The 13,519-nt window shown below is 40.4% G+C and overlaps 1 protein-coding gene across 2 annotated transcripts in view; it reads left to right on the top strand.

Annotated features, from left to right (window-relative positions):
• The window catches only part of ARHGEF28 (Rho guanine nucleotide exchange factor 28), a 354,612-nt gene that overhangs the window by 152,246 nt on the left and 188,847 nt on the right, over positions 1 to 13,519 (top strand). For both annotated transcript variants that reach the window (XM_082272798.1, XM_082272799.1), the window contains one exon: positions 4,049 to 4,118. In XM_082272798.1, coding sequence (XP_082128924.1) covers positions 4,049 to 4,118 — 70 coding nt within the window. The remainder of the gene's footprint in view (positions 1 to 4,048; positions 4,119 to 13,519) is intronic.

Below are 13,519 nucleotides of genomic sequence, written 5' to 3'. Positions count from 1 at the left end.
ACAGCCCTTACACCTTAGTTCTGGCCTTCCCCTTTCTGGCTTAAGGACTGTTCAAAGAAGCTTCACCTATTGAAGAGTGTTTTTCTGTTGCAAGTCAGAATTTTTGCAGTATTTCTACAAGCAATAAGGCATAAAAAGAAATCCCCTAGACCAGTGGTCTCTAAACTGTGGCTTGGGGGGTCAGATGCGGTCTTTGAGGCATTATTCCTGCCACTGACACCAACAATGGGGCACTGTTCCTCTCACTGTCACCAACAAGGGGGCATAATTCCTTTCAGTGACACCAACAATAGGGCGCTATTCCTCTTACTGACATTAACGATTGGGCAGAATTCCATTTACTGATGCCAACAATAGGGTATTGTTTCTTCCACTGACACCAATGATGGGGTATAATTCCTTTCACTGACACCAACAATAAGCCACTACTCCTTCCACTGACACCAACTATTTCTCTTTCTAATACCAAACATGGGGCTTTGTTTACTCCCAATGGGCACAGTCCGGCCCTTCTTAAGTCTGAAGGACCGTAAACTGGCCCTTTTGTTTAGAAAATTTGGAGACCCCAGCCCTAAACTGTTTAATGGAGCCAGAATGAATGGACTGTTGCCTGTGTGATTGGTAGGCTCTGCACTGTTTGGGGAAGAACCTGTTAAAATCAGTGTCTCCTGCGGGGGTTGCGCTACATATAGTTAATAATATTAATCTTATTATGAATATAGACATCCAGTCTCAGTCTATCTGCTTCAAAAGTCATGCAAATGACCTATGTTTAAATATATATTGTGATTGTCAAGCCATGTGTCCCAGTTCATTACTTTCTGTACTTTGTCATGCTGCTCCCCCAATAATTAGTAATGGCAGAGACGGTCTCTGTCTGTCTCCATTTAGGAGACCACTGTGAGTCATAGGAAGTGTCTCCTAGCATGTCTATACCTGCAGTATGGCCTAATACGTAATATACAATGTTACATTTGCTTTGTTTTGTTCTGGTGCTTGGGTTTGACATCCTGTTTACAAAAGCATCAGCTCTAGGGATGGGAAGGGATGCCATTGCAGAGGAAAATTACGGGATTTCGAACACTGGAACCTTCATATGTTATGTTATAAAAATACATTAATCCTCTAGCACTCAGTTCATGTTTCCAGTAGGTGCAAGGCTAAATTACCTCCAGGAACAGGAGCAGCAGGCATGCTGATTGCACAGTTTTTGCTGTAACCTGGGGATTGATATTGATCAGCTGATATTTTTATGTGCCTGCAAACCAGGCCTTTTGCTTAAGGCTAAATTCACACCTGAGCGTAGCGTTTTCGCGCGTTTTTACCGCGATTTCTACCGCGATTTACAGGCGTTTTTTGTGCAGGTGTTTTTAGATTGAATAGAGACCAATGGAAAACGCCTGTAATCTGCCCAAAAAGAAGCTCATGTACTTTTTTGAGCATTGGGCGTTTTGCTCACAGCGTCAAAACGCTCAGATGTGAACAGGGGCCATTGAAATGAATAGGATTTGTCTTGTTGGGCGTTTTGAGAGCTGATCCTAGAGCAGAAAAACTCCCCAAAAACGCCCCAAAACGCCTACATGTGAACAGAGCCTAAAGATGACCACATTGTGCATGTAGGTCAATCTGCTCCTCTATGCCCATGGGTAAGTATGGGAAATGATGTCAACAGTTGGAATAGGTGATGTAGTGAATGGTACGATGTGGCAGAAGACAGAAACAAAATGGGCTTCTAGCCTTGCAGGCACCACATAATTAGGGTGCACCTAAAATTAGAGATATAAGCTGGCCTTACACCTGTGGAACTTTCTTAGAAAATTGTAGTTGTAATTGTAGTTTTCAGAACATTTATTCAGTTAAGAGTTAAAGGGGATGGTTCGACAATCAGTTTTAACTAGGGTGAAGGAAAAAATAGAAGGACAAGAATATAATTTTTTGTTGAATCTGATGGAAACTAACAAATTTCTGATAGAATTTTTTTTAATCTGATGGAAACTAACAAAATTCTGATAGAAATTTTTGTTAAATCTGATGGAAACTAACAAATTTCTAGCTGTTGAATGTTCTTTCTTTTGAGAAATATGGTAACTAGTCTTATATGCATGCACCTGTCAAAGGTAATTTAGAAGTAGAACGTTCATTCTACGAAAATCGTGACATTGACATGGTACCTGATTGAAAAGGCATTCAAAATTAGCTGAGTCCATGAAGGCCCCATTGAAAGGTTGGATGAACAATTTTTATCATTTTTCAAACGTTTGAAATTCTGCCAGGCTTCATGTAGACTGTCATTTCTTACCTCTCTTTTTGAGAATGTTGGCCCCTGGCTATCGTGCTGATCAATTGGCCTATGCTTTCAGTCATTACCTGGAATGATCACAAAGATTATGAAATCTGACACTTGCCACCATGCAATTTATATAGTACATGGGCATTTTGCATTTTCAGGAGGCAGTAGGCTACTTACAGTATATTTCTTGTAACTGATCTCCTTTAAAAGAGTCGGCTGACTTCTACCTTTGATCAGTTGTCGGCAGATTATGCATTTATTGATTTACTAATGCATATTCTTCATTTGCTTGGGAACCCTAGACAAAACATTTGTCCTAGATTTTTGGTAGAGTGAGGAAGGTTAAAACGTCAGTTTAATTTCTTCTTCATTCTCTCAGGCTTTATTGATGTCTCTTCCTATTTGGGAAATTTACCCTCACTTCTACCCCAATGATTTGTACAAGCGCAAGCCAGGGAAAATCCACCTTTAACAGCTACAGACATCAAAAGAAACTTGAGTGATGTTCCAACCCTCCCCATTCAAGCCCACACAAAATCAGGAGTTCTGGTTAGAGTTCCACTTTAATACATTACTTAGAAATGGAGCATAAATGAAACCTAAATGAAGAGGTTATTTTTTGATTAGTTGTTTATTGTTCTACAGCTACCCGGTCAGGGTTATACATAGTTTTGAATAGCATAAGATATTACTTTGGTCTAAATTCTTGAAGTGACACATTTTTATATTCTGTATCAGATGAACTTACAGTATTATATTAATGAACACCTGTGCAGTAAAAGAAAAAAGAAAAAAAAAATATATATACTGTGTGTGTGTGTATATATATATATATATATATATATATATATATATATATATATATATATATATATATATATATATATGTAATATATTAATGGTAAAAAAAATCTTTACCACATTTAACTTTTAGGTGATTGTGTGCCATTGGTCACTGCAAACTACAAAGTAGTCAGTACTTACTAAGGGAAGGCAACAAAGCCAATGGTGAAATCAAATATACTGGAAAAAATGTAAACCTTTTTGCAATTTTTTAAATTTAAAGTGGAACTTTAGTCAGAAAATGAAGTCCTGCTAGATCACTACTGCCTGGCCTCTTTTGCAGGTATAGCCACGTAAAACATCAAAAATAAGTGTCTATTCTTTTTAAAATCCAGTAATGCACTGTCTCACCCTGCTCTGCGCATGCTCAGTTGCTCTCCATTTTTAGGCCGATCTGGTGACAGCCTTAAAGTGGAATTAAACCCACTTATCCTTTATTTAAAGGAAGTGGCTTCTGTTTGATCTGCAACTGCCATGGTGCTGCACATGTGATCAGTTATGACACCAGCCATTGGATGTTTTGACAGTTTGGTTGAGGACGCAAGCAAATGTGACAGCATTCCCAGCATACTAGGAATTTAACTGTTTTTTTTTAAATCTATGGGTTTAGTTCCACTTTATGATTTACCTATGTTCAGGGGCTCTGGGCTTCAGCAAAATGGCAGCTTCCAACAAGAAGAAACAGAAACAATGCTGGAGGCAATTTGCAGCACACACAAATTTTGGTAGCATAAATATTGATGTGGAATGTATGTTCCTTGCTTAAGAACATTATTTTTTATCAAGTGTTGTGGATAAAGTTCACTTTTATTAAATAAATAAATATATATATATATATATATATATATATATATATATATATATATATATATTGAAATGAATGTTAAGTGTAACTATTTTTATTTTTTTCTTTAGATTGTAAGCTCTGTGTACTGTTGGAATCACATGAAACAGATGCCGGTTGATGGAACGACTAGCGAAGGAGGTACAACTGTCTTTTACTTTCTTATTTACTGCAAGATGATCTGGCATAGCTTGTATGGTTAGCATTGAACATAATTGCACAAGTGAAAATATTGTGCCAACTTCTATAAATCATTGGATGAGACTGAGCAACAGACAAGCATGAGGTTTACCCGTTCGTTACAGTACCCTGTATTCCCTCTGACTGCAAGCTGCCTTTTCTCAGTCGGATAAAGGTTGAGCCTACAACTCTACATTTACCTAAATGTAATACAGTAAAACCTTGGATTGCGAGCATAATTCGTTCTGGAAACATGCTTGTAATCCAAAGCACTCTTATATCAAAGCGAATTTCCCCATAAGAAATAATGGAAACTCAGATAATTCGTTCCACAAGTACTTCAGTTTATAGTCTATATACAAAGATTATAGCAATGTGTTAGGTTGTGTAACCATAAAATATCCATCCCCAATATGCAGCCTTCCCAAGAGGATTAGAAGCAAAATCTAGCAGAGCTACAGAATATAAGAGAGATAAGAAGAGCCTCTAAGTGTAGCAATATGGTTACATTTAATGAAGGATTAACATTTAGCAACTCACATGGTTGATGATTAAAATAGGCACACCTAAGTATGCAGGCATCTGGGGTAAAGCTGTCCACATAGACCATCTTCTGAACCACCGGCTCTCACCACTGTCAGTCTGCAATCCTGACCGGAAGAATAGCCTGCAGTAGAGTGATCTGAAAGTGAGGCTTTGAATCACTCGTGGAGTGCAGCGGGGAAGGGATGATGAAGATGGCTGTGCAGAGGATAGTCTATGTCAGGGGTCTTCAAACTATGGCCCTTTAGTTGTTTAGGAACTACAATGCCCATCATGCCCCAGTCATGTCTGTGAAAGTCAGAGTTTTACAATGCCCCATGGGATATGTAGTTCTGCAACAGCTGGAAGGCCGTAGTTTGAGGATCCCTGGTCTATGTGGACAACTTTACCCCAGATGCCTGCACACTTAGATGTGCCTGTTTTAATCATCAACCATGTGAGTTGCTAAATATTGAACCTTCATTAAATGTAACCATATTGCTACACTTTAGAGGCTCCTCTCTTCTTTTTTATACATGATGCTACTTGTATATCAAGACATCGCTTGTATATCAAGTCAAAATTTATTTAAAAAATTTGCTTGTCTTGCAAAGCGCTCTCAAATCAAGTTACTCTCAAACCAAGGTTTTACTGTATTTTGCTAATATATACCCAAAGGCAAAACTTTTCTTTTTCATTTTGGATAGAGTAGGGGAGGGTTAAAACTTTTTTTTTCTGTCTCAATGAAGAGATTTCCCTTAATTTTCTGTCCCGTAGACTCAACATTGATTTGCAATGTGAGGGAGGGATATCCCCTTTTAGACAGCTGTCACAGGAATAATTTTTTTAATTGGTAGATCCCCCTGTATTCCTGTCGTAGTAGCAAATAAAAATGTTGGATTTTCCTTCACTTTCATTCCTGGTGAGGTTGGAGATCAGGACAATTCAAGTGAGTGAATCTCCCTAACGGAGGAAGACCCAAATATAAAGCTGACCACTCTATCCCAGCTTAAAAAAATGTCTTGTCTTTAGGTGTAGTCTTGCAGCATTGCATGTTTGGTAAGTATTTAGAAAGCCCTGGAAAGCAGTCAGAATTTGTCTGAACAGACATTCCAAATGCTGACGAAATGTTCAGACAGTTTTAAAGTGGAACTAAAGGCAAAACTGTTTTTTTTTTTGTATATTGGATAGAGTTAGAATTAGTTTACACTTTTAGTTAGGGGCAATAAAAAGGGTGGTTGAGCTGTTTCTTTTTTTATGGCCACCTCCCACCCCCAACCACAGCCCTACTTAAGCTGCAAAGGTAGCTGAACTGAGTTGTATACTTGCTTTATCCTGATACTTTTCTTCATGGAACAGCAAGAATTGTACCCCCTGTCATGTTCAGCAGACAGTACCTAAAGTGCATTAGACCACACTGCAATCACCCCACTATCACAAGCAATGCTCATGGTTGTGGCCTGGTATTGTGGGCAGCTTTTAGGGGTTAAAATGGGCAGTGAGAAGGTAGCATATTGCCTCCTCATCGCCTGTGAAACACCCTCTTAAAAGTGATGCACCTGCATATCACTCTTCAGAGGGCAACACTACTGTAAATAAGCCCTTTGGGAGGGTTATAACCCCTGTCATTTTTTTGTTTTATTTTGCCATCTTGGGAAGATTTCCCTTCACTTCTTGTCCAATGCCCCTGTACATTGGTGGTAAGTGGCGAAAAGCCCCTTTACACTGGCAATCAGAGAAGTGGTGGTGACCCCTTACAAGGCTTGTCACTGGGAGGTTGCTGCCTTACATTGGTAGTCATTGTAGATAGGAAATCGATCTGTCATTGCCCACTGGTTAAGGAACACCTAGTAACCTCTGGTGAAACCCTGGTTGAGAACTCCTGGTCTAAAAAAAAAACAAATCTGCCACTTTCTAAATGGTGGATCTTTATAAAATATGGAGGGTATAAATAATTGTCTAAACAGATTACTGGATGCGCTTCATATATTCTATTTTAAGGCCACATGCACTTTGGGCGTTTAGCCCCAGGGTGCACGGGGCTCAGGCATTTAGCTGCAGGCAGGCGGCACAGGTGCGCCATCCTGCCCCGCTGCCGGTAGCCAGTCAATCTCTATAAGAGTCTGGTAGCTGCTAAGGCTGGACAGGGCACTTAGCTGTTCAAAGAGTAAGGACAGTATGCTCTCAGGGACAAATGCCAATAACGCAAAGGCTGCTTCTGGGCAATCACCCCTGTGCACATGGTGCCCTAAATGGACGTAGCGCTGAGTGCGTCTCCCAGCACAATCCAGCTTCAGCTGCTGTCAGACTCTCATAGAGTTTGCTGTCTGCCCTTGGCTACACACTGGAGCCCCATGCACCAGGGCTAAACACCCACTGTGCATGGGGCCTTAACCAGCACATTTTTGTTTAGGGTTGTATAAAAAGTTTGTACCTCCTAGGTTTAGAATATTTATTTCAAGCAATAAAAATGTATCCATACTCAGTGTAACTATTGAGTTGATGCAATGTCATGTATGGGCCAAGTCTAAAAACTATATGTGGGTAATAGTGTTGGGCTGACTTATGATAAGCTAAGCTAAGAAAAAAAAGGCAGTTTGTCTCCTTCTGTTATCTGACGTGAAACTCGATTGGATGTTATGTGGTAAACCTCCATATTTCTTTGTTTTTATGGTTCATTCCCATATGTGTGGAAATTCTTGTATAATTTAATAAGAAATGTCATGAGAATGTGTTCTGTTGGCCATTTCCCTGTGCTAAACCATTGTTTGTTGTCGTCGGCTGTATTCCTGGCCACAATGGCAGCGTTATCCCCAGTGCTGCCATTTTATTTTGTTCTCAATGCCATAGTTGAATAATTTAGAGCTCTAATTAAATTCTGTTACAGCCTTCAAGTGGATTGGGACTGGTCCACAGAAAGAGGTCCTTTATGTGGTCGTCATATTTGTTTTACAAACCAAAAATATTTTGTGCCTTCCAGAGGATGCCGGCTGTATGGGGTTTCTGTTCCAGCCTGCTCTCCACTATATAATGTGGGAAGTGTAACAAATAATGCCTAGAAGTAAAATACAAGCATACATATTTATGAGGACAGCATAATTTCCATGTCTTATTCTAATCTCCGAGCCTTAGGAAATGCAAATACTTGAACATCATATGTGTGTATGGTGATTAGCTTCTTAGATTTGTCTGCCATTAGGTTTTTAGAATCATTATTCATTTTGTTTAGTGTGTTTAGGTGTCAGGGTCTCTGTCCAGCACTCTCAGGATGATCAGGACAATAAGCCTATAGCAACAAACTATTTTTTCTGATGCCCGATCTGGTCTACTTGTTTAGTCCTTGAGGACTTTATAATTTGTCATTTTGAACGGCGATTCTGAAAGTTCTTTTGAGCATAAATGACCAGCATGTTTGCTCCAATAGTATCTACTTGCAATTTGTTTTCTGCTACATATTTTTGGTAAAAAAATCGCAATAAGCGTATTTTGATTGGTTTGCGCAAGTTATTGTATTTACTAACTACGGGAAAGATTTATGTCATTTTTATTGTTTTTTACTAGTAATGGCGGCGATCTGCGTTTTTTTGCGGGACTGCAACATTGCGGCGGACAGATCAGACCCCTAACTGACATTTTTGATACTTTTGGGAGTACCAGTGACATTACTACAGTAATCAGTGCTAAAAATATGCACTGTTACTGTAATAATGCCATTGGCAGGGAAGGGGTGAATACTATGGGTGATCAAGGGGTTAAATGTAAGCCTAGGGGAGTGATTCTAATTGTGGGGGGGGTTGGGCTTGTGAGATGACCATAGAGACATGCAATCCTATATAGCAGGATCGCATGGTCTCTGTGATCATCTCAGGGAGAAGGACAGACGGCTGTGTTTACATCAGCCGTCCGTCCTTCTCTGTCAGCGGGGGGGAGATCGCGAATTGCCGGCGGCCATCGGAGCCGCCTGTTACATGCACTGGCTCCCCAGCTGACGAGCAGGGGTGGGAGCGTGCCGACAGCGGCGTGCGCTCGCCCCCTAGCTCCTCCCAGGCGAGTGCCGTACATGTACAGGGCTTTGTCAGGGAGAGCCACCCTGCCGCAGTACATCTGCGGCGGCTGGACGTAAAGTGGTTAATACAGTGTACGGTATTATATCTGATCACTGTATTAGTGTCACTATTGATGTCCCAGTGTCAATTTACCTCCAAGCGAGGGCCTGTTAGTGCCAGATTGCCCGCCACACTATCCCAGTCCCACTATAAGTCGCTGATCGCCACCATTACCAGTGTAGGTAATAGCTGCGTAAACTCCTGTTTATATACCATCGTTGTTCGATGCTTTCACACAATTAACATACAAACAATTATTGGGATTTTTTTTTTTTTAAACCAAAGTCATGCAGCAGAATAAATTTGGCCTAATTGTATGAAGAAATTTTAGATTTTTTTTATTTTTTCTTATTGGGTATGTTTTATAAGAGAAAGTAGAAAATATTGATTTGTTTTTAAAAATGCCCTGTCTTTTTTTTCATTTATATAATAAAGAATAAATAATCCAGTGGTGATCAAATACCACCAAAAGAAAGCTCTATTTGTGTGAAAAAAATATTTATTTCATTTGGGTACAGTTTTGTATCATTTGGGTACAGTTTTGCATCATTTGGGTACAGTTTTGTATCATTTGGGTACAGTTTTGCATCATTTGGGTACAGTTTTGCATCATTTGGGTACAGTTTTGCATGACTGAGCAATTGCCAGTTATATTAGTGCAGTGCTAAATAGCAAAAAATGCCCTGGTCATGAAGGGAGTAAAACTTTCTGGAGGTCAAGTGGTTAATTGAGCAAGCTGAAGTTAGAAGCTGATTGGCTACAATGCACACCTGCAACAGTGTTTGAAATCTCTAGTTTTAATAAATCCACACCCAGGCACTGAAATGGCCACTTATAGTCTCTGTCAGAAGGTCTTGTAACAAAAAGACAGGAATGCAGTTGGGAGACCCAGCAAGAGATTAATAAACAAAGACCTTCATGGTTGGAGCACACAGGAATTATCTTAATGAAAACTTCAGATTTAAAAATATTTTTAAAATCGCATAAGCTCATAAAATTGACATGACATTTTAGTGATTTGGGTTTAGATATTTTTAATATTTTTAATATATTTTAAAGGAGTTGTAAGGGCAGAAGGTTTTTTTTATCTTCATGCATTCTGTGCATTAGGATAAAAAGCCTTCTGTATGCAGCAGTCGCCCCAGCACCCCCTAATACTTACCTAAGCCCCCTCTCTAACCAGCGATGTCCACGAATCTCTCGGCCTCCTGATTGGCTGAGACACAGCAGCAGCGCCATTGGCTCCCGCTGCTGTCAATCAAAGTCTGTTAGCAAATCAGGAGAGAGAGGGTGGGGCGGTGTCTGAATGGACACATGGAGCTGCAGCTCGGCTCAAGTGCCCCCATAGCAAACTGCTTGCTGTGGGGCACTCAACAGGAGGGAGGGGCCAGGAGCATAGAAGAGGGATCCGAGAATAGGAGGATCCAGGCTGCTCTGTGCAAAACCAACTGAACAGATGAGGTAAGTATGTAAGTATAACATGTTTGTTATTTAAAAAAAAAAAATTACAATCCCGTTAAGTACTTTCTAAAGCTGTCCATACACGTATGAATTCCTCTCGTACAGAATCATGGATTTTCCCAACCACGCTAAACAGTGTGGCTGCAGGAATCTCTTGCTGCTGGCTTTTGTATTCCGACAACCAGCAACTGTGGGGGAAAAGTATTAGAAAAAGTAATAATTGGTTGGAATGAGTTAATAGAGCAAGTAAAAGATCAGTTTTAGGATGGGGCAGGATATTCTTTCCCTGAAGCCTATCCTGCCTGTGATCACTTAGGAAGAAGTAATCATAGCTGTAGTAGGCCTTCACTGAATGCAAACTCCTATTGCTCGGTACACATTCTTTCAAGTACTGGCAGCGCACAGGAGAGAGACTTCTGCAGTTGTGAGGCTGTGATTGTAACGTATTGCGCGCTCTATTCTCTCCTCGCCCTGGAAGGGGCACTGCAGGGGGTAAAATTAGATCAGTTGAGTGTGAACATTTTTGACAAGCGAGGTGGTTGCGTATTTCTAAACGTTAGCCATATCCAAGGTTGCAAGCTTCTAGTCTGGTGCTGCAGAGAGAAGCATGCTACAGGAAGGTGGGGGTCATCAGATCTCTGTAGATGTAGTGTTCAGGGCACAAAAAATGCTTCTTCTGAAATAATATTTATCACATAGCAAAAAATACATGCAGGACAAGCTGTGCTCAGAACATTTCCTGCCTAGACCTGATTACCCTGGTTAGATTGATCTATATAAATGTTAATATGACCTTTAGATAATACATTTAGAGAATGTCTTATCATAGCTGAAAAGCAATTGTTATAATGTGACATTAAAGTGGAACTATAGTCAGAAAATGAAGTCCTACTAGATGACTTCAGGTTGTCCCCTTTTGCAGGTATAGCTATAAGTAAAACATATAGAAGTGTCTATGGGGTCAATACACTAAGATTTAAATAACGGCAAATAAAATGCGATAAAATAACGCATGTGGTAAATCAGTTGTGAAAGTTCAGTTCACAAAGAATTTAGCGTTAAATAACGAATGCCGTATTTTTTCGATTGTTCGGTAACTACCGAATGTTCTCATGTGGTAATTTATCGCATGTGTCGGTGGTTAAAGGTTGTTTAAAGTGGAGTTCCAGCCTCAAAATGAAAATTTGACATCCGCTTGCTCGAAGTAACCTGAAAAAGAATTGGATAATCACAATTTTTTTTTTGCTTTACTTAAAAAATACTTACCTTCCTTCCACTTCCTCCCTCTGCGGCCTTGGCCTGCGCCGTGACTTCCTGCTTGCATTGACTCCTGGGAGCCGAATGTCATCACTCCCAGGAGTAAATGCGCCTGCACTGGCCCTGCTTGTCTTCTCCAGTGCAGGCGTGTCATTCCCTGCTAAACAGCTTCTGGACATGCCCAGAAGCTGTGCAGGGATGACGCGCCTGCACCGGAAGTGATGAGCAGGGCCGCTGCAGGGGATTCTGGGACTCCGATGTCACCTAAGAGGACACCGAGGAGGACGCTCTGGCTTCAGCTGCCCACACCTGAGATGGCAGCGATGGATAAGACATTTTCAAGGTAAGTATTTCTTCTAAAAGGTAAGTGAACCCGGGGACAGTTCAGAGGCTATCATTGCTGAAATGCACTAGCCCTGACTGTCCCGGGGGTATTTTTATTGAAAAATTTTTTTGAGGCCGGAACTCCGCTTTAAGGTCATTTCCTTAATCTGTCTTTGGAGGCATTGAGATTTGAACTACCTTCTCAAATTTATATCTCCTGATGCTTGGTAATCCAAGCTGTGTCTTTTCCATGTGGAACTCTATTGCCTGAAAATAAAATAAAAAAGAAAACCTGACTGTTTGTTTTTGTAAATAATTTTTTTAAACATTTTTATTTTTCATGTTCCTATCCAAGTTGAACTTGTTGTAAGGGTGTATACAACCAAAAGAATTACAGTGGCCACTTCAAGAGGTCACTTTTAGCTGGAGTAATTGTCATGGTTGGGCTCTGGGCTTCAGCAAAATGGCAGCCTCCAGCAAGAAGAAACAGGAGCAATGCTGGAGGCAATTTACCTTACACACATATTTTGGTTGCATAATTATTAATGTGGAATGTATGCTCCTTGCTAAAGAACATTATTTTTTATCAAGCTGTTATGGGTAAAGTTCCACTTCAAGGAAATAGAATCATTTTTGTGTCCTGGTATAACAAGTACAGTTTCTTCGACTCTCATCATTAATAATGGTAAGCTTGGTGCTTTGCAACATTAAGGTGACTTTCTGTTAAACCCAGGACTAATGAAAAGCATCATTACATAATGATAAAGCTTGAACTCTGTTTAGCTTTTCATTGCTGTCCATGTCCTTGTAATTTTTTTTTCCATTTTCTTTCTAGTGAAACAGTTGTCACTGGAACTGTAAGTAAGGGAAAATCTTTCCAGTGGAGGCCACAGATAGCACTGAAACCCATAAGGGATTCCAAAGCCCCGTACACACGCATCGATTATTGGCCGGGAATTTTCGGCCAACGTCCGATCGGCCGATTTTCGGCTTGTTAGTATGATGCTTCCGACAACCGACTCTGACTTTTCGGCCGAAAAAAATCTGGTGTGCAGGCTATAAAATTTTTGTTGGCCGTCAACACAACGGCCGATTTTCCGTCAGTCAGTACAGATTTCGGCAGACAAAAATCTGATGAGCAAGACTGGGCATGCTCAAAGAAGAAAAAACACACGAAAAGTAAACCAGCACATGACATCACTTCTGAAGTAGATTTTTGTTGGCCGAGAAAATTTGTGTGCAGTCTAGGCACATTCCAACCAACAAAACACCACTCTGGACAAAAGTCTAACGATCGGTCGGCCGATAATCGTTGCGTGTGTACGAGGCATTAGTCTCTGCACTGTATCCAAAACCCTTTGCTGGATGTAGTCTTTTTAAAGTAAACCATTTTAATGTCCAGCTTGTAAACATAGTAGCACCTTTTCAGTTGCTTCAAATTGCTTTCCCTAAAATGTGCAGCTCAAGTGGACCAAACAGTGTTGCTATTGATTTGCTGGTCTTAGTTTTTTGGGAAAAGTCCACAGCTAAGTTCTCTTGTCCTTCTGTATCCATTCCTCCTGGTTGCTGACATATGCAGACGGCAGTGGCAGATGACTGTCATGGGAAGGGCAGAGGTATCTCCGATAGGCAGACTTTGATTGACAGTTTGATTTCATCTCCTCTGTGTGAAAAGGGGGGTTGTTGTGATTG

The sequence above is a fragment of the Pelophylax lessonae genome (assembly GCF_965119305.1).
Source record: "Pelophylax lessonae genome assembly, chromosome: 1".
Taxonomy (NCBI): domain Eukaryota; kingdom Metazoa; phylum Chordata; class Amphibia; order Anura; family Ranidae; genus Pelophylax; species Pelophylax lessonae.
The sequence above is the reverse complement of the archived record's forward strand: the minus strand, read 5'-3'. Positions and strand labels throughout refer to the sequence as shown.